Source organism: Tauraco erythrolophus, chromosome 17, assembly GCF_009769465.1.
Source record: "Tauraco erythrolophus isolate bTauEry1 chromosome 17, bTauEry1.pri, whole genome shotgun sequence".
NCBI classification, from domain to species: Eukaryota; Metazoa; Chordata; class Aves; order Musophagiformes; family Musophagidae; genus Tauraco; species Tauraco erythrolophus.
The window spans coordinates 18,100,528-18,122,392 of NC_141481.1; the positions used below are offsets into that span (position 1 = coordinate 18,100,528).

Below are 21,865 nucleotides of genomic sequence, written 5' to 3' on the forward strand. Positions count from 1 at the left end.
GGTTAGTTCCTCTTAAGAAGATCACATTCTAACTCCAAGGGGTTAGATTGTTTTAAAAACTGAAGTGTTACCTTTCAGGTTGCTTCCAAAACGCATAACCTGCAGCGAGTACAAGTCCTGATGTTTTTGCTTTCCTCGTTTCCTGTGACATTTGCTGAGTGTTTGGCATCAACAATGTCCAACAGCCTGAGCTCCGCTCTACTGTCTTACAGCACTACGTGAAAAAATATTTCCCTGTGTTGGTTTCAGACTTGTTGCTTTCCATTTTCCTGTACTGTTCATAATGCATCATGGTGTTTCGTGCTTTTTTTTTGATTTTGCTGCATTTTGTGCTAAGTCTTCACTCATACTAACGTTCAGATCCTCTTGCAGGCAGTTTTTAAACAAGAAAAATGTGCTTCCCTCACTAAAGAGTATTTCATCCTTCCTGGGGAGCTCCTTTGCAAGTATGCAGTGATTACAGTGTGTCTGTGATCTTGCACTGGTAAAGCTTTTCTGGATTAGATTTAGCTTCAGTAAACAGAAAATCTGTGATTTATTTTTGAAATGGTGTGTTCTGTTCCAGTCAAATTTTGCTCCCTGCTTCCCATTCTGTAGCTTTGTTTATCTTTTAACCATGCCGCAAGTATACAAGTGGACCGAATTATAAATTGCATAATACTACGAGGACACCAGAATGTTCCTGGCTAAAATTTTTTGTCTCATTGCAGCCTTGCCCTTCATGTAGTACCACCCTTGCTCCCCACTGCGATGTCAGCATAGACGAAGGAGCTATCCAAAATGGTTGTCAGGATGAGCATAAAAACAATACGAAGGTAATTCAAATATTTATCGTATTGTCCCTTTTTCCTCCCTATTTCTCTGCTTCGGTTAGCTTTCTCATTTTTGCATTGCTCTTCCTTCATTCAAGCTCTTAAGCAGCAGAACCAGTTTTGATTTTGAGCAGTTGTATTTCAAAATGTAGTTGAGCGCCCCCAAATATGCAAAATTATTAGTGATGTTATGGCCCCAGTTTGATACTGAGAAGGACCTAAAATTTAAGACTCTTTAAATTATGTTGAGGCTACCCAAAGAAAGAGACACAAGCAACTACCAGGCTCTCCATCCCTCACACCATTTGGCTGCGTGTCACCTAGTTACACTTATGTCTTGCCAGCCTCTTCTGCATCTAAGCTAAGTCAGAGTCACAGCTGAAATTCACAGCCTCTCAGTCAGTTTGCATCCTTTTTTTGACTGACAAATACAGCGTCTTAAGTATTCGGCACGCTGCTGCCAAGATTGCTTTCCTTGCCTGTTGCTTAGATGTCCTCATTGAAGCCACCTGCTTCCTCTACGATACCAGGCGGCCCCTGTTCGTCCTCTTCTCCATGGTCTTCGTAGCCTCTCTGCTCTGTCTGTCGTCTCTTGCTCACTCCTGAATATTAAGCTCCTGCCTAAATGCAGATTGGATACCAGTGCTCATCACCTGATTGTTTTATTTTCATAGAATCATAGAATGGTTTGGGTTGGAAGGGACCTCAAAGATCATCTAGTTCCAACCCCCCTGCCATGGGCAGGGGAAATAAGTTTTTACATAAGTTTAATGGTTTCCCTTGTTGGGGAGAATCGTTTTATAATCACGTTCAGAGGTAGCTATCGTGTTTTTTTCTTTACATCTGTCTTTATGAGTCTTCTCACATATAGAGCTAATGGAAAAACTCACCAGCACTCATTCTACTGATGAGCTACTACATTAATCCGTGTTTGTCCCTCTGCTCTCTGCCTCTGTTTGACCTGTTGTCTCCTAGGTTTAAATTGTAAGCTCAGAAGCAGGGACTACCTTACTATACTGGACCGAAATGATATGTAGCACAGTAGACCATGTTCTGTGCCAGTGTTCCTAGGAAACAGCCAAAGAAAAAAATAATAATCCTTTCTGCTCTGAGGGAGATAGAGCAGAGCGACCAGCAGGTACTGGTCTTGGAACAGCATGAGATCTTTAAGATAGAAAACACTGTGGGAGATCTGCCCAGGCTGCCAAGATGGTATGTGTGAGATGCTTCTTCCCCAGGCTGCCTCTGCCCACGTGCCAGGGATCTCCAGGAACCGGCTGCAGACGGAGATTTTCCTTAGGTACCAACTGCCTCGTGTCATATGTTGTCTTCATCAGAATTATCCGTTAAGTTTCTTCCTACTGCAGCTTATTAGCGTCGTGCGTGTTAATCAGGAAGTCATCTGACCTTGCTCAGAAGAGGCCTGTGCAGTTCTGAATAAAATGTCTATGATTTGACTGGAAGGAACATGCTAGTGAAGACTAAATCATATGTCCTGCTTTGATCTGGTTTAGTTATCGCACAGTCAAAAATTGGACCAGTTAAGTAGCTACTGGTAAGTATGAGATGCCTGTTGAACCGAAAGCTTCAAGGACAACTACGTGCACAAAGTTGCTGTGGCATTTGATTTCCAAGTCTTTACAGTCTCAGCTTTCTTGGGAAGAAGAGCCATAAGCTCCCTCTACCTGTCTCTGGAGTCTGCACCTTCCCATGCCCCGTCACCGCACCTGGCCCCGCAGCGCTTGTGTCCCCTGACTTTAGGGAACGTTAATGACATTAACTACATCCTTGGACCTTCATGGGTCCCGACAGCCTCTGGAGCCTCCCCGTCTCTTGGTGAGAGGAAGCTGGCATGGTGGGTCAAACCTCCGGGAGCTCAAAAGAACTGTACAGCCTGTTGCCGTCGGAAACCACAGTAACATTGGAGCTAACAACGTTTAATAAAGAGAGATTTTCTCCTTACACACAAGCAGTTTCACACTCTAATCCCCTCCTGTTAAGATTAACAGAGTGGAGACAGCACAGGAAAACCTTGAGCTGAGTGAAGGGAAGAATTTTCTTAGGGATTTGAGCCTTTGCCAAGGAGCTAAAGAGAAAAGGCCAAGAGAAGTCCATGCTGACCTTCTTTGAAAGAGCAGAAATTTTCACTGCATTCTTCAGATGAACTTGAAGAGCAGACAGGGAAAGCAAACAACGCACATGAGTCCCTATCTTTTATTTGAGCTGCTCATAGCAAAAATTATATTCTCTTGTTCACTACTTTTCAAGTAACAACTTCTGCTGCAGGGGTGAGGAAGAGGAGAAGGATTCTTTACCAGGAAAAAAAAAAAAGGTGATGACTGTGACCTTCGCTTTTTTTTTTTAGGCCTCAAGTTCTTCTGGGAAGTGCTCTGAGCAAATATGATCTTTAGCATAAATTTAAAAAAACAAAAAGAAAACAAAACCCACAATGAAGGCGCTTCACTTCTAGCAGCTTGTTGAACAGTTCTTTTTGGTTTGCCTTCGGCAGTACTCCTCATCTTGGAAAACACCGAGGTTCCCCTGGCACTGCAGTATGTCTCGTGCTCCGTAGCCGCGTTCCCTCCGGGTGGGCTGGGTAACCTGTTACGGGTGCAGGAGGACTTGCTCTGAAGCTGCTGAATGTTTTCCCTTTCAGAGAAGCTGGTGACCTTTTAAGTGAGAAGTTCCTGTGCCTCTGGCTTACCAGGAGGGTGCCCTTCTGTCGTCCACAAGCACCTACTTAGTCCAAGAGTTTTTCCTCTGCTTTCGCTGAGATACGTGTTGCCGAAATCACCTTTCTCTTCTGTTGATGGCATTCTGTAGCAAAACGTTGGCAGCATACCAAGGCAACTACTGAATTTCCTATTCTGCTTTGTCAGCTGCTGTCACTGGGCTCTGAGCACCTGCGAGCTGCCAAAACAACTGTTGTGAGTGGTAGAAGGGACTAGACTGGGAATCCTTTCATCTCCTGGCTCCCAGTGCGTGGCTCTAGCAGCTCACACCTCTGTCAGGGCAGCCCACAGGGTGCGGATCCTGCGTCCCTCCCGGGCAGGAGGAAGAGGAAGCACAGCCCTCCTTCCTCCTGCTTTTCCTGTAGCTCCAGGGAACCATGCCAGCACACCTTGTTATGACTTTAGCTCCTGAGGTCTTGGCAGTGATAGGGCGCCAAGCCCGAGTGCTTTCTGACTCTTCCCTGCACAAGGTGACGTTCTCCTGCTGCTCCATTAGTCTTGTGTCTTCACTGGTTATGTCTGCTCCTTTCATTGCACCTGCCTGTCTTCACGTGCCTCGTTTGCTTTACAGGGTAGATAAGCAAGGAGGCTGAATTAATTTTGCATAGGCAGCCAGAAACCAGATACTTCTTACCTTTAACTAAGTTGATTTTACAATCTAAGTAACATATTGCAGTGCATGGTTGGGGTGGCGATGATATTTATGGTATTTATTTATGATCACTGTGGTGGCATCCAAGAATAGTCTTCTGGAGGAGCTTGTCACTGCTGTGCTGGCTGCTCTACAGGCAGAAACGAAGAAACTTCTGTCATGAGTGGGTTTCAGGATGAGGATAAACGATGAGACAGGGAGGGGGAGGTGAACATTCAGATATGCTATGCTTGATATATGTTTGCATTTGAAAATGATCCTGACTAACTGCAGTTCGTTTTCATTCTAACCATATTTACTTGTATAATTTTTCTGGAATGGCTTCTGGTCTAGGTCAAAGGAAATATAAAAGCAGGAACTTCAGGTTCCATGAAAATAGAAAAATGTTTGATTGAAAGTAACTTGTGTTCTCGAATGAAAGCAGAGTTGATAATACTGTGTACCTAAGCTGTGTTGCAAGCTGGTGTCAAAATTTAAAAATGCAGTATTGATTAGTACAAAGGCGAAAGCAAACCAGAAGGGAGAAGTGTACCTTAGTCAGTGAAGAAAACTGAGTTTAATTTGCAGGTTAATTTTTTTTGGTAGGATGATGAGACATACAAAAGCGCTGTTCCCACAGGCAGGAGAAAGGAAGAAGGTCTGTCTGGGAAAGCAGCAGGGCTGTAGCAGTCAGTGGAAGGATCAGCAAGGGCTGGCAGAGTAAGTTGTCTCATGACCTGTGGAAAGATAGCACAGTTTAAGGAGGTATTCAAAAAGCTTTTTAGAAGAATCTTGACCTTAAAATAAATGAGCGAATGAAAATTGGGCTTGTGGCTGATCTTCATATTGTGTGTGAAAACGTACTTTGTTTTCTGCTCCTTGGAAACTTGATACATAAAAATCAAAAAGACAGCACCTACATAGGTGTGTCCTTACAGAAGGTGTTGTGAATCGTTTCAGGGCAGCAGGAGTTAGGGCTTTGACGTGATCTGTGTGTTGAGGGAAGAACTTCTTTCAGCTTTTGCTCCATGAAATCTCTTCTGTCTGCTTTCTCAACCGTTAACGTTCCCCATGTGTGTTTTCCTTTCTGTCCTTCAGGCTCCGGGAGGACACAGTCCAAAGACTCAGAATGGACTTTTGAGTCCTCCGCAGGAAGAAAAGCTCAGCAATAGCCAAACCTCACTTTATGAAATGTTGCAAGAGAAAGGAAGATGGGGTGGAGTGAGCCTGGATCAATCAGCCCTCCTTCCTTTGAGGTTCAAAAACATCAGAGAAAAGACAGATGCTCACTTTGTGGATGTGATTAAAGAAGACAGGTAAGGAAAATTGAGCTGTACAGTGTAGAATTGTATGAAAGAGAGAAGGCAGTAACAGGGGGCTCCTGTCTTTAATCTTTATTTGTGGGCTTTTTGTCTAATGTCAGTCAAATTATTATTATTTTGTCTAATGTCAATTATTGTTCACATATAACATGTCATATATTTTCCGATCTTAGTCTATATTCTGTTTAAACTGCAGTAGGAACTTGATGTCAGAAACATTCTGCTCAGGAATATGTAAAGCCAGGGGTTTCATCATATTCGTGGAGAAACAGTCATTCTTCAGTCAAGTCTTTCAAAGGGAAAAATACTCTTTAATGACTTGTCATGAATTTGAGCTCTTAACTTTACATTTAAAGTTCCTCTTAATGCACACAGTACGTACCTTGCTCTGCAATTAAACGTGACATAAAATCTGAACCACAAAACTCAGCTTTATGTAGCAGAAGAACAACATCTGATAACATTGTGTGACTAACTAATACCTAGAAACCGTATTGGGCTTGGAAGCAGAATTAATAGGAGGGAATTCTCATGGACCTGATACCTACCTGCAGCATTTTGTCAAGTTAGCTTCTCTCTCCATCTCTAACAAAAAAACCTTATTTTGGGCAGCGGAAAATAACGTTCTCCAAATTCAGTAGTGTGTGATTTTTGTAAACACACAACCATATCTCCCTTATGGCAGTGACTTGACTGGAGCAAGTCAAGTTAACCGGATAACTTGAGTTTGTTATTATTTATGGCTATTCTTTTTTTTACTTCTCTGCTTCCACTCAGATTAGGGCTATTTTATCTAGAGATCCTTGAAACTGTATGGTCATATAGACTCCAGGCTGCTTGGAACAGGGACACTGCTGTCTTGACTGAAAACATGATTAAAGCAGGGAGAAGTGGAAGGGAGGAACACCAGTCCCTCCCCAGTCTCCTCTCTAGATCTTTTCAGATTACCTTTCTCCTGTGGTTAACTTCAGCTAAAGTTTAGGTTCCTTTATTTTTAATCTTTGTGTTCTGTCATTAGTGGCTGAGAATAGGTGTTTGGGTGATATTTTCAAATATTAGAGGATGGATGGATTGGGAAAGTCCAAACGGCAAGAACAAATTGGGTTTTTGTTTAAAATGTAACTGGCGTTATTTTTAAGTTACAGAAGTAGCTTAATTTATGTCGTCGGTCGCTGAAGATACCTAGCTCAGGCTCTTGTGCTCCTGGTGCTTTCCTCCTCCGCTTACAAAATGGATGATTCTTTCTGATTTGGAAAAAGGAAAAAGCAGGGCCATTATTTGCCATCACTCAAAGCCTAGATTTTTTTGTGATCTCAATTAAATATCATCATTACCATATTAAGTGGGCCATTTCTTGTTGCCAGGGAAACTTCTCTGCTGAGTTCGGTTCACGTAAACATAACTTTCCAAAAATAATCTTCTGATTAATTAGGTCTATGCAAAATGCTTTAAGCCTACCAGTTTACATTAAGGCTTTTTAACGTTTCTCAATGTGAAGTTATATGTAATACGTAATTTTAAAACCATTCCTGTTCCCCTACTGTAGAACCTAATATATTGTTGGTCTCAAAAAATCTGTGAGGATGTTTGATTGGGAAATTAGTTTTCTCAGGGAGGGGGATGAAGTCCAAACTTCTCGTTGTTCATCTTAAGTGAAACCCCATTCGCAATAATAATCCTGGAGTTTTGCTGCTTTGGGAAGCAAAACAGTCAGCGGATCAGTCTGTGTGTTTGGTTGGTCTTGCATCTCAAGAAAAAAATGCTTCCCACATGCCATCTTGTGCTGGGGAGCTTGTACTTCCAAAAAACCTCTTTGCCAAGTGTTTGTAAAAAAATAAACAGTAAAAAACCAAAACCAAGCCCCCTGAAGAAACAATTCAGGCACAGAGTAGCTCTGTAGGATCTTTCAGCTGCTTCATCTGCTTCGAATTTGATCTCATGTGTGTCTCTGGTTTTCAACTTGAAAACAGCTCACTCTCATTGTTCCTCCGCTGCTACGATTTTCAAGGTGGGAACAGCACTTGGAAAGAAGCTGCCCCATTTCGGATCCTGCAGTAATTTTAAAAACAATTAGTTTGTAATTAATAGTACAATTAGCTGTAAATAATAAGTGGAATTACTTGCTTGACAATGAAAGGAGGTTTGTAGCAAGAGCGTGTGTTGTGAGGCCTCAGCTGAGGGCTGCACGGAAGAGGTGACGGGCTGTCCTGGCAGAAACGGCGCGAGGAGGTGGACCTTACTTGGCAACCGTTGGGCACGAAGCGCTCAGCGCTCTGTGATTCCCGTCCGTTCAGCCCTTTGGCGTCTGCTCGAGAAAGAAGGCGTTTGCAGATCTAGTGCCGTAGGTGTCGTTAGAAAACTTCTTTCATAAACCTCTTACAACTGATGTAAAACTCAAAAATGTTCTAGTTTTGCTCCAGAAGGTGGGGAATAGAAGCCACTTTTTAACAATTGTGAGGCCTCTTTTACAGTTGGGTTTGCTTGGGGTTTTTTTCGTACCTGACACTGGGAGATAAGGTGAAGGAGTGCCTGAACGCCCTCTGGTAGATGCTGCCTCCTGGTTCATTAGTCCTAGTGAGCTAATTTTAATATTTGTCAGTGCCTTTGTTGATGGTTCTGGTGATTCCAGATCTCCTGGTTTGGAAGTGAACGTAAGCTAACCGTCTGCTCCGGTGCCGTTTCTCTGCAGCCTGGATCGTTAAGGGAATGTTCCCAGCTGAGTTACTGCGTAATTTTAGTGTCTTTGAAATAACAAGAAAGTGTTTTCTAAAATCAACAACATTTTTTGTCCTAACAATTTGTCACCCTTGTCATCCTTGACTTGCTTTGATAGAATTCCACCTAAGACACAGATATCCTGCAGCCACACGTCTCCTCAGGCTGCCTCTGTACCAGCGATTACCGTTCACTGTTTGCTGCCTTATATTAAAATTATCTGGAATCGTCTGCGGTTATAGCTGTTAAGTTTCTGGAAGGACTTGTTACTCTCTTCCTGAAAGTATAAAAGTTTGCTCTGTCATTTTTTTATAAAGTATTTCCTTTTGACTGAGAGAGTGATGTGGAGACTGAGAGCGAAGAAAAGCTACAGGAACCTCGAAGCCAAACGCCGGTGTCCCTCGAAACAGAAACCAGGGAACGAGGGGCTTGGAAAGAGTTACAGCAGAATGAACTGATGTTGATGTCCTCTTTTCTCTTTAGCCTCATGAAAGACTACTTCTTTAAACCACCTATTAACAAGCTGAGCCTGAACTTCTTGGATCAGGATTTGGAGATGGCCTACAGGACGAGCTATCAGGAAGAGGTGTGTTTCTCCTGGCGTCGGTTTCCTTCTGTAATCTGTCTAACCAGGCATCTGTCAGTGTTTTTAATGTATTTCATCACAGTTGATGACAAGGGTCATGAAATGGTCAAATGTGATTTACTACTTGGTATTGCTGCCTCTGAAAAGAGTCTTCTTTCAGTTTACCTGTCTCGTGCCGTGCCCTGAGTCTGTTCCAGCATTTGGCCTGGAAGTGTGTTTTCACAATCCACCAAGACACACTAGTTACTTCTCACCTGCCTTTTCTCCGTTTTCAGGTTGATGTTGTAAGGCTTTAGGCAGGCCACAGAACCATGCTGAGGTGAAAGTAAGAGACCAAATGCCACTTGCCTTCTCATCAAATATCCTGACTGTGAGAACGGTAACTTTCGAATTTGATTCCTGTTCGTGTCACAGCCTCACAGTTATCCCAGTGGAACCCAAACCTGCTCTGAACTCAAATGTCCTGAGTTTTGTAAGTGTGCAGAAACACACAGTCCAAAACACTGCGTAATTGTCAGGAACAGTGAGTAAATTGTGGGGAACTTGGTGTTTTCTTCAGGATTCTGCACCGAGTGTAAGAAGTCCTTAGTCCCCTTGGAGACTAATAATATTGCAGGCAGTAGATGTTCCTGTGTGGTTGATAGGAACTAACAGGATGTTCGAGGTTTACGTAGTGACATCAAGTGTCAGTACTAACCAAGGCTGCATGTCCGCAAGCAGCTGAAAAGCTGCTGCCAAAAGAGGATAATTGCTCTCTCCTTGTTCCTGCTCCTCCCTGTCTCTTCTAAGGGCTCTGGTGCTTATCAGGCTTCCAGCTGTGAGCCAGTTCATTTTACTAACCTACCATAAAATACTCATGTTTCGTTTTTCTCTTTGGGGCTTTTTCTTTTTCCATCTGGGTCTATTTTGTGCTGTATCGACCCAGCAGCTCACAGAGAGGTTGGCAAGTGCCAGAGTCAGCGCAAGATAAGTGTCCAGCAGCAGGAAGGGGAATGGGCCCTTCCCTTCCGCTAGTGTTGAGCTATTAGTTTGGGTCATCCCTCTGGCAGAATTGCTTCGTGATAAACGTAGGTGTTGATTTCTTTTCTTCCCAGTACGCCCTACATCTGAGGGCAGGCAGGATTTCTGCTTCTGCTGCTTGTTGCTTTCTGTTCATGGGCTGCTTTCTGTTCTGGGCAGCGTTGTCACATTGTCCTTAGCAATAGCCCCTATTTGCTTGTTTTCCAATGTTTATGAATGAGCCAGAACTTTTTTTTTTTTTTTTTTAAACAAAGGGAAGCATACTTGTGTTGCAGTTTGATTTGCTCACTCCGTTCAGGAACTCCATGCTTATCCTGCAGCACTGTGTTCCAGTGGTATCTGAATATAGCTCATGTAGCAGCAGCAGGGACAAACTTCTTGTGGGATATGGCGTGCAAAATTTGCACAAACTATACAGAAAATAGTAAATCAAGTTCTTTCCAATGGAAAGATTGGAAAGAGAAGCGAAGCAGCAGTAGTCAAGCATATACAGAATAACCTATTAATGTGGGTATGTGGGATATTCACAGAAGGAGCGGGAAAGTGGCGTGTGCATTTTGTTAGTGGCAAGCTATTAATTTGAAAATTATTATGTAAACCTCCCTGGAAATGGGAATCTTCACTCTGTAATAGTAACTCTGCAGCGCTGGGGCAAAACCTGTTAAAGCCTTAATATTAGCATAGTCCTGATCCAAAGCAATAACAAAAAAATCTCTTGGCAGAGTGAAATGATTTGTCAGCACTGCTGGTTCTTTGCATGCCTTGCAGTAAACTGTTCTGAAAGTAGCTCCCAACACCACTGAACTCACCTCTGGTTACAGAGTGCCAGCTGCGTGCTCCGTTTGTGATCGTTCTCTGCAAGTGGCTCCGCTTCCCAGGAGCTTGCTTAGCCTGTTCTTGTTTGGAAATCAAGGCACTACTTAGCACTGTCGGGGCATCCTTAACGCTGTCGCCTTAGGATACAGTGCTGCTTTCCTTAATTCAAGCTATGTGACCTTCTGTGTGGACTAACAGGATTCTGCTGCAGTTCAGATTAAAAGGTGATTTTGGCACCGAAATGATGCTGGGTGAATATATTACTTTGCAGAGAGGTACAAACGAGGAACAAGTTCATTTCCCAGTACTGCGGAGTGCAGACAGCGTTCTGAAGAGCAGAAGAAATCTCCAACTTAAACCAGAGTACAAGACTGTAGTATCCAAACTGGGCTACTTTATGGTGATAAAGATAACATACTTTCTGTTTTCCTTTGGAACTTGGTTTCTGTGGTCCCTCGGGCAGACAGAAACACTCACAAGACAGGGCTCATCTGAGGAAGCCAGGATGTGGAGCTCATGATCTAGTTTTCAGCTGGACTGGCCAAAGCAGCGCACAGCACAGCTGCACAAGCGCTGGGGCCAGGACAAGATGGGATGGGAATGTGTGGTGAGGGGTTATGGAAGAACAGAACTTGTTGTCCTGGGCTCTGATCAATTCAGATTACATAGTGTCCCGATTGCTGCTTTGAATCTGATCTGAAAGGGAGATGTGAACTCTGCCACAGGCAAGTAACTGTTTCTGTAAAGTGGTGCTTGGAGGGTTTTCTTAAAGAACAATCGGAGCTAAAAGGCTTTTTGTAAAATCTATTCTTATTCTAAATGAAGATCCTTCATGAAAACTTCTTATAGCTCTATCTGCTAGCAATCATCGGGTTTATGTTTCTTTGCAATTTTCATATGGTTTATTTCTGTATCGTAATATTGTGTAAAAATCACCCCAGACCCAGTGCTTTTTTTCAGCACAGACTTACTCTCAGGAAACTGGTAGCCATTGGAACTACCTCTTCTGTTTCTCGTTTTGAAACAATACTTGTGTTGGATTGATGAAGTGGCAAAAAGTTCTGTATTCCTTTTTTTTTTTTTTTGTGAGCTGCTGTTTACAATACAGTTGAATTCATCAAAATCGCGTTTATTCATTTTCATCCCTTCCCTCAATCCCTGTATTCCACACAGGTTATAAAGAATGCTCCAGTGAAGACATTTGCCAGCGCTACCTTCAGCTCCCTCCTGGACGTGTTCCTCTCCACCACGGTCTTCCTCATACTCTCTATCACGTGTTTCCTGAAACATGGGATGGTTGCATCCCCCCCACCACCTGCAGCAGTCGTGGTGTTTGTCATCGCCATCCTGCTAGAGGTGCTGTCCCTTGTCATCTCCATTAGGTAAGCAAAGCGTAAGAAAGTCTTGGAGAACTGAAATTGTGACTGGCTTGGGAACATTTTGTTTGACAACATCCCAGGAATTCACTTGGACAATCTGTAATATTTGGAGAAGAATGTTAGTGAAGCCAAGAAGGCTTGCGGCAGGTCTTGTGCAGAGAGAGGTCTGGCTTCAGAAACTGGAGGAGAGAAAGGTGATTCTGATAGAGGGCACTTAAGGAAACAGAGTCTGCACACCATGCCTGCCCCTGCTTACTGTTCCTTGGGATGCCACACGCGGCTGGATGTCTTCTCCCCTTACAAGGTCATCAGAGTGAGGGAATTCAAATGAAAAACTTTGTGTCGTTCAAAAAAAAACCACCCTGCTTTTAAATTCCTAGGTAAAAGTACACCATTCTGGTGTTAAAACTGAAGTAATTTGTCAGAAATGCAAAGAGCGCTTGTTTTCCCAAAAAAAAAAAAAATTAATGCAAAACTCACATTACATCTGTCCAGAATGAGTTTTCTTAGTGATCTCTATTTCAAGTCCCATGGGTTTAATATTCGAATAATTTGTGTTTTCTCTGTTTGACACGTAATTGGAGTTCAGTGTTTCCCCCGAGCCCTGGGCTGCGTGGCAGTCAGCTGCTCGAGCAGGGCAGGGGCACCAGTCCGTCCCTGCGGAACGGGCGGCTTCGCAGGACTGCGCTCAGCCCCTGCGCTGCTCTGCCCACCCGGCAGCGAAGAATCCCCAGTCCCCGAATTCCCAGACGTCCCTGCAGCCCCTGCCTTTCTGCCTCTCCCGTGCCCTCGGAGGTGAGGCTCGGCTGCAGATGCAGATACTCGTTATTTAAGTGACTCCTCGTTCCTGACTCGTGCCCAGTCACCCAGCAGATGTGTGTTCTGGACTTCTGGGACGCTCGGGGGCCTTAGCCCGGCGTTCATGACTAGTTGGCGAGTGGATGCTGCGTGGTTCCTGCCTAACATGGGGTTCCCCCTGGCACACTGGAGTTTCTAACACGTTCCAGTGTAGCAGAAGACTGCAGTTGTACGTGCACTCAGTAAAGCTCGTGCTCTCCTGGGTGTGTTGTCTGATTTTACACAGATACCACGCGTAACCTGTTATTAACCCAGATGATAGACCTAATAATAAGTTGTTTGTTTGTCTGTACTGGTGAGAGCAAGTTTATTCTGCCCTCCTCGTCCCCCGTTTTCCCTCCGCTTCCTTCTGACACGGGAGCGTGTTACAAGGGTGGTGTGTGGAAATGTGTGTCCTCGCTTGTTCTGCCCATCTACCAGGTATGCGTAAGTAAGTTCAAATGCTTTTGTAATTACAAGTTAGAAGCAATTCTGCTGTTGTTTCAAAAGAAACAAGAGATTGCAGTTTGCGCTCTGATATTGACTTTTCAGGGTCAAGGTGAAAAATAATAAATCAGTACTTTAGACACTGAAGCAAGCTTGTAACTCAGTGTGCATATACATGTATGCAAGCATATTGACATGAAAGCTGGCATTTAGGAGTAGAGAGAGGTCATTTATGAACAGTGGAAGTGCTTTTAAGGATAGTATTTCTTAGCAGATGTATTTGATTGTTGCAATTTGAGTAGTATTGTGGTTCTGGAGATTTTAGAAAATCTAGAAGTTCAAAAAGCGCTAAGACCTGTACTGGGAGGTTGCTGAACTGGTAGGACTGTCATTTTAGCACATCCTAAACTGAGTTAACTGTTGCTCTGTCCTCTCTCTTGCACCAGAAATGCATTTTCCCCTTTGCAGAACAATTTCTGTACTCTGTCTTGGGGCTGGGGGGCAGGTTTTTTGCCAGTTTGATGTGCCCAGGCAGCTCTTTCATCGCACTGGACAGAAGGGTAGGAAGGCAGCAGTGAGCAGGTAACCTAGATTTGGTGGCCACGGCATTGTGTCCTTGAGTTTATTTAGCTCTGAACAACTCAGCCACCCCTTTGCAGAAGAGCTAGTTTCTGCTATCCAGATATGTTTGGAGAAAATTTGTGTCTGTTCACCTTGCAGGTGAATTTTTACTCCCATTTGAGGTTTTTTCAATTCCTTATTCTTCCCACTTGTTTTTTCGATGCTACGTCACATTTGCCTTTTCTTAATTTGTACATTTGTAAGAATTATTGCTATAATCTTAGAAATTTTTATGTGCAGGTCCATAAGGTTTTATTTCAGTCCTGTTCTATAATTGGTGGTTTATGGGATTCTTAAGGGGAAGGAAAATTCTTTTCAATATGCTATCTATATAGTCAAGAATTTACAAAATGGTTTTGTCTTTGAGCTGTGTACGACTGCAGAGGTTTAGCTTCGTTGCAGCACCTGCTGTTGAGAGCCCTGCTGAGGCGAGTTTAAGTGGCTTTATAATGTTTTCTTAACACTATTTGGTTTTGTCACCGACCTTCCTAATATTTTCATGAGACTGGGTTGACTTAAAGTCTAAATTTTGCTTTCTAAGCTGACTTGGGTGCTGCATTTAAAGTCAGTGAAATTTAAAAAGCAAGTGTTTCAGGATAGTTCCTAAGTCTTAAAAGTATATATTTTTAAATATTAATCATATTTTTAAATATTAATCACAGTGCTTACTTCTGATTAGAAAAACAGGTTGAGGAACATCTCACACTGTGGAGAACACCTGTAGCCAGCCATCAAAACTCACATCATCCCTCCTGGCGTAGTAGTAACAGATTTTCCATAAACCCAGCACTGGCAGCATGCAGGACTGTCTTTATCCTAACAGGCACCCACAGGAGTTTGGGCACGCAGGGAGTGCTGCAGTCCCCGTACAGCCGCTACGGGTGCAGATGATCGGTGGTCACTAGGACTTGCTGCACCCATTGGAGTCAAGCTGACCATTAATCTCAGGACCCCACAAATTCTCCTGATTAGTTTGGGAAACGAGTCACTGGATGTGGGAGGATTGCTGCCTTTCCCTGCCCTCTCCGTCAAACGGGCAGCTGAGGGGTAGGGATGTAGGAATTGAGTCACCAGATATCCCTTGCTACTGGAGCCCTTGTGCAAGTGAGAGGTGTGTTGCTCCTTTCCTTTGGTGGGAGGGAAGTGTCTGCAAATCACTCTGTATTTACTCCACAGTTACAAGCAGTTGGTTCTCAGGAACCGCCTATCGTGGGCTCACATTCACGATCTTTCCTCTGCTGATGAGATGTAATTTGTGTTTGGCTTAACTTTGATCATCACATCTAAGGTAACACTTCAGTAAATCTGAAAACAAGATCATCTCAGACCTGTGTAGATGTTACCCAGGGTACCTTCTTGAAAATAGCCTCATATTACACACCAAAAAAGAGCAGTCTTGGTAGATAAAAAATTCTCAGCAGCTTTCTGGTAGGTTTGCAGTTTTAAATGTAATAGCAATGGTGTATTTGGGGGGACTTTTGTAGGAAAAGATAACTGTTTTGTCTCGGAGGGTTTTTTTTTGGTTTTGCATTTATAGTATGTATTTACATTATAGTAAGTACATAAAATATGCTTTTTGGGCTGCTCTGGTCTCCACAGCCTGAGGGACACACTTCTGTACAGTTCCCTTGAGCTGAAAGAAGAAAATTGTCTTTTTCCTCTTCAAATCCTCTTCAAAGTGAGGACTGCTCGCTCTGACCACTTGTTATGCACAGAAACGGTGCAGAACTTCCTGTGCAGAAATGTCATCCCAAATGACAATCACAGAATACCACCGAGATATCTTAAGGGAGGAGACTGGACTACAATGCTGGGCACAATCCCAGAATTTCAGGAAAAGGGATTATTTTAGGACTAGAAAATTCTTGCCTAAGTTTCTCATTGTATTTTCATTATCGTGATGCGAAACACCCTGTCTTTAAATCAGTCTAACTTGTAATTGAATCCAGGACTCGGCCGAGGAAGTACTCACTGCAGCTCCTGGGGCTGAGACCTTCAGTCCAGCTGCAGGAGTGGGAGAGGAGAGCACGAGGGCTGCCCGTACCATGAGAAACGAGGGAAAACTTTAGGGTTCTAGAAAAGAAGTCGTCCTCATGGAGTAAGGCTTACAAGGGAGAGGATGTTTTGATTCCTCTGAAGTGTCTGATAATAAATTATTGGAGTAGCTATAGATGAAGATCCCACTGTTATCCTAAGTGCCACTCTAAAATTAATTGTATAAAGCTGCACGTGAAAAGCGGTACTTCGTTCGTAAGCACGCAGAAGATGTCATCTCCTGTTCTGTAAATGTAGTGCAAAGAATGTCCTTCTGCCCACTTGAAATGTGACTACTTCGACTTTGAGTTCAGTTGAAGTGTAAGAGGTCCTAAAGTTCTGCTGTTCTAGAAAAATACCTTGGGAAATGTCACTGAACATACAACAACAGTGTGTGAGAGTTCCCTGGGGATTCTTAGGAGTGCTGCTGCAGGAGTACAGGTGCAAGACATCTCCCCACTGTTTTAGCTGTAAATACAGGATTTTTATTAATGAGATGCTTTCGACATCTAGTTCTTGTTCTCGAGTAAAACTTGTTATAAATAAGTTTATTTAAAAAAAAAAGTGATGCTTTTGCTAGCATGCTTCAGTGAAGGCTTCTGAGTGAAGAGACGAGGCCAGAATAGTGGATGTTTCAACCCTGTTCAAAAGAGCAAGAGGTGGGAGCACTTGATAAGTTGGTTGATAAATTTAGAAGTAGCGTTCTAGAGGGCAAAAAAGTATTTTCTGGATGAAGAAAAGCACATTCAATCAAAACAGTGTAATGGGGAACTGCTGATGTCTGACTAAGCAAAACTGCCCTTGCCTGGTACTTCACCTTCCCAGGCTTGCTGCAGTAACACCACGCTCTGCCCACAGCTGAGACCCTGCGGCCAACCAGTTGGGGCTTCTTAAATTCCTAATGACCAGGAGCAGAAGTTTTCTGCAACTGGAGCTTAAAGAACCGGTTCTATTAACAAAAGGACTGATACACAGAGTATTGATGCAAGGGGAAAGAATGTCTTCTGTTTGCCTTTATTTATTTCTAACATCTGCGACTTTGGTATTTAATATCCCACCAAAGTGCTGCGATGCCAAAAGCTTTTGATTTGAACTCTGGGAATTGATTTTTAAACTGCCAGTAAATACAGAAATGATGGTAACGTTCTCCGTTGCCCATTAATCATTGATGTCAAAGTTACTAATTTGAACTCCAGCTTGTGTAAACATCTTGGATGCTTTAGCGCTTAAGCCCTGTTGAGCTGCCCACTGACACTGCATTATTTACTGGTACTGCCCTGTAGCCATTAAATCTGTCTGCAGCTCTCATTGCTGGCTGGATTTAATGCCCTTCTTCCTGCCACGGGAGGGTCGTGCTGTGTTCACGGGCTTTTCGCTGTTCTGTGAAGGCTGAGATTTCAATCATTTGAATTCCAGAATGCAGAACATTGCAAAAAACAAAAAAAAACCAAAAAAAAACAAAAAAAAAAAAACCAAAAAAACAAAAAAAAAAAACAACACGATGGAATAAGGTAAACGTTATCACGAGCAATGTAGCGTTGTGCTGGAATTTGCTTTGGCTTTTTTGAAACACGCAGCTGCCTAAATAAAGAAGTGTCCTCATCGCAGGATTAACTGATCAGGTTCGCTGATGAATTTCTTGCTATAGTTCCCAAAAGAATTTGTCCTGGCATGAAGGCTTGGCAAAAAAAAATATAAAATAAAAAAACCCCAACAACTTTCTGCACCATGGAGTCCCTGTTGTGTGGGTTGGGGTGAGAGACATGAGCTGCACTGGGTATCTGCCGCGCTTGGCATGCCGCAGAGCTGGTTCCTGTGCCAGCCTGCATGGGAGCGACGCGGGAGCTCAGGCGGAGCGTGGGCAGAGGTGTCGCAGATCCGCCTTGGCAGAGCCTGGCTTCTCCCGGCTCCCCGCCCCGCTGCCCGCGGGAGCGCGGGGACGGAGGTTCGCCCGGGGAGCCCGATTCGGTTTCCTTTCTCGCAGTTCAGCCTTGTAAATGTTAATCCCAATTCGTAGGCTTTGGGAGAATCGAACTTTATTTTTAGAGACGTGAACTTGGGTGGCATTTTCAGGAGCACTCGATACTGGGCTGACTTGGCTGCCACTGGAGCCAGGCATAATTCTGTCATCGATGGTAGAGGCAACTGAGGTAGGACAGTACATAATGCTTGAAAAAACCCGTTTCTTACTCTGTAGGGCTTTTTTTTTTCAATTTTATTTTACTTTATATACAATTTTTTAATTCCTGTGCTTTGGAAATTCGTTTTTACGAGGGAGTGTAGCTGTAATTTTTGGTGTAAATGGAAGGCCATTAATCTGGGAACTAACAAATCTGTGAGCACCCTCTCGTGGGGTCCTCATGTATTACAGCATCTCACATCCTGTTACCCCAAATTTTTTTCTATGCATTTAAGTATAATGTCCAGATTTTAATATGCTAAATTAGAGAAGAGCTCTTGAAGCTTCACAAAAATGCTTGAGGTCACAAAATTCACAGAAGTCTAGACCAGAGAATGAAATGTCGTTCATAAACAATATGTGTTTAAAGGTGTGCGATGTGTCGAATTCGCCTAAAGAACTTTAATTACATTTAATGTTAATAAACTAAATTTATCCTGTTTTGTATCAGGCTTTTATCCAGGCTAATACCTTGTCTTTTTAGACAACAGTGTTAAAAAAATCAATGGATAGCTTTTCTCTTTTAAAAGGTATAGGTAGTATGGAATAATTCATGTCAGTTTGGGAGATTGTGAATTTCATATTTAATATATGTTGTATTTATCCTTTTTTTCCCAGCTGTGAGCACCTCTGTCCAAAAAAACAGTAATTATTTGCAGTTTGGGCTCTGCTGTCGTCCACTGTGACAAGAGCAGAATTACCTGCCCAGACCGATCCTGATAATTACGTACATCCACATGCGATGGCTTCGAGCGAAGCTGACTGTGCTACGGTACCTTGTTATGCCTTCACAAAAATGATTAAAACTTGAGCAGTGGTTGCAATTTTTCTAGTGACTAACGTTCTGGAGCTTTAGGAAGCAAGTTATCCCAAGGATTTGATTCCACAGATAAATAACAGTTTTCTGTGCAATGTCCTCGAGCATTGAGCATCCCTTTACCTTTGTTATTCATTTTAACAATTAGAAGTGCTCTCATTTAAGAAGTATCTCTGTGAAGCTGCTCTCCAGAGCTCCTCCAGTTGGCTTCTTCAGCACCTCGCAGGTTTGGGCCGTCCTTTTTAGCAGCAGCTTGAGGCAAGAAGCGTTCCTTCCCGCATGCCTTGTGCGGAGCCAACTGGGTTGCTGTGATAGCTAGCAAGAGGCGAGCGGAGGAGCGTGCCCGCTGCCAGCTGGCCTCCGAGGTGCTCATGGCAACTGCTTCTCGGGCTCTGCTGCAAGCCGAGGGTGCCAGCACTCAGCCCACGCTCTCCTTCCCCTTCCCTAAGGACAGGGAATGGATTGCAGACAGGAACGTCTGTCGGGGTGGTTGGAACTGGGAGCACTGGTTTCAGTTGCAGGATAAGGTTAAGACGGCCTCTGGGTGACTGGTCTGTTAGCAGGGTGTACAGCCTCACTTTTCAACCGTTTCTGATGTTATTTTAAGTAATTTTTTGGACTCGTAAAAGCTTCCCCTCTCCCCACCTGCCCTAAGGGTCAATGTTTATGAATGGAGAGAAGCCTTTCCTACACCTGCCTTCCAAGGAAGTGAAATTTGCTTTTCAGCTTGTTTGCTCAAAGCCCACCGTCCCACTTGCTCTCCCTCCCTTTGGTCGCACCCCGTGCCGGAGCAGACAGCCGGACAGCTTCCAGCAAAGGCGGGTCGTTTCCCGAAGTCACCAACGGGTGCTGTGGCACGTAATGTGCTGCCGTGGCTCATGCAGTCTAAATGATGGATTTGAAGTTATTACAGGTAAATGAGGGGTATGAAGTGATGCGCTGAAATTAATGCCGCGATCTGTGATTCCATGTGTTGCAGAATGGCGTTCTTTCTGGAGGAGGTGATGACTTGCACCAAGCGTCTCCTGGTGGTGATATCTGGCTGGCTGCCTCGACATTTTTTCGGTGCAATCCTGGTTTCTCTCCCAGCTCTTGCAGTTTTTTCACACTTCACCTCTGATTTTGAAACAAATATACATGTAAGTTGTCGAACTCTGTTTCATAATCTGACGCTTTGGATCTAACAAAGCTTGTTGCTTCCCTGCCGGCTTCTTTCACCTCCCTCGTGCTTTACATCTGTTTGATACAGATCCCTCAGAGGGATAGAGCTTTTGTGTGTGATGAAATGCCTAGTTTGTTATGTAAATACAGGCACTTGCTTGTTTGAAAACTGTCATACAAAAGAGAAAGAAGGATACCTATAAATGCCCGCCCCCGTACATGCTTTTTTTTTTCTTCTTGGACCAAACACTTCTGCAGGCGTTTATTCTCCATAATGCAAGTGGTGTATCTCAGGCTTTTCCTTGCCTTCACTCTGGTTTCAATGTGGAGTTTGTCATCAGAGATGCTGTATATACTTAAAAACCTTGCATGAATCTCAACAGCAAGAAGAGTAGTAGCAGCAGATGTTTTTTCTTTGCACGGTTAGACTGAGAAACTCAAGGGAGAGAGCTCTCAGTACATAGAAATTATTGCCCTGCAGGGGCAGTGGGAATGGTTAAAGAAATGCAATAGTAGCTGCCTTCCGAAATGGAATGGAAATAAATTGGCATATTTAGCCCAGCCACAGAAAGGTCCACAGGGGATTTGGTGTCTTCTTCAATAAAAACATTCAGAAGAGGGGAACAAGGGGTTAAATATTGAGGAAGGGGAAGAATATTTAATATAAAGGCTATCTGTAGCATAAAATCGATGTTTAAAAACTGTTTACAAATGAAATGGAGTGGAACTGGAGATGAAAGTTTATTTCTCTGCAAGTTTCTCTTAGGTAGCACAGGGGATGATCTTTCCTTTCCAGGATCATCAGGGAATCTGTTTCACAAATTCCTTGCTATTTCAGCACCCTGGGTGTAGGTAACTTGGTATTGGGATGGGAACACATGGACCAGACATTTTTCAGTCCTTCCTGATTTAAACATACATCCTGTGGTTATCACAGTCACAGAAGAGTGTACTTGATACTCTTTCACATCCCATATTTAAAATTATTCTGCAGCTTTTACGTTTTTTGAACTTTGCTTAACTGTTCTTAAGCTGTAAATTTTTTTTTATTAGTTTAATGGTGGTCTTCCTTCCTCATGGCTACTAGTAAACTAATTCTAGGAATGTTTTCCTTGCACTGAAGGGCGCTGAAAACCTTCAAATCTATCCACTGATTTTTATATCATCCTATTCATCACTGTCCTTGATCATCTCTCCAAACGTTTAAAAACAATGTTGGAAGAACCATTTTACTGGTGAATTCTCAATACCTGTTCAGCTCAGGTTATTAGTCTAAATGCTTCAGACAGCAGCAGTAAGAGGGTGGTGTTCATCACCAAACCGAGAATGAACTTTGCTTTCTTTCCTCTTGCAGGTCCTCCAGAGTCGTGGGGTTGTTGGCTCACTCTCCAAGAGATGTCCCAACTCGTCTTGTGCTCAGTGTTTCAACAGTCACGGAGCTCTGGGAAACAGAGTCAATCTATAGAGGGTCAGGTGAGTGTCGTATTTTACTATGACATGGTTTTGCGAAGTTTTTTTTTATTCATAGCATTTTATACCCTCCCTGGATATAAAATAATTTAAATCAAAATTAACAAAAACAGCAATGAAAAAAAAAAAACTTTCCAAAGCCATGCGTACGTAGTAAAACACAGCACTGACTGACCCTCTATAGGCTGGCTTCATGCTGGGGCATCACTTGGAGTGAGAACCAGTGCTCTGCCACTTTAGGAGACCTGAAATGGGGGAAAAAAAGTAAGTTTCAATTACGGGTTTT

At 43.3% G+C, this 21,865-nt stretch overlaps 1 protein-coding gene across 1 annotated transcript in view; it reads left to right on the forward strand.

The window, feature by feature from the left end:
- Nucleotides 1–21,865, forward strand: part of ADCY9 (adenylate cyclase 9) — a 90,854-nt gene that overhangs the window by 54,170 nt on the left and 14,819 nt on the right. The window contains 5 exon segments of the mRNA XM_009979365.2: nucleotides 711–815; nucleotides 5,274–5,491; nucleotides 8,696–8,798; nucleotides 11,808–12,016; nucleotides 19,928–20,087. Coding sequence (XP_009977667.2) covers nucleotides 711–815; nucleotides 5,274–5,491; nucleotides 8,696–8,798; nucleotides 11,808–12,016; nucleotides 19,928–20,087 — 795 coding nt within the window.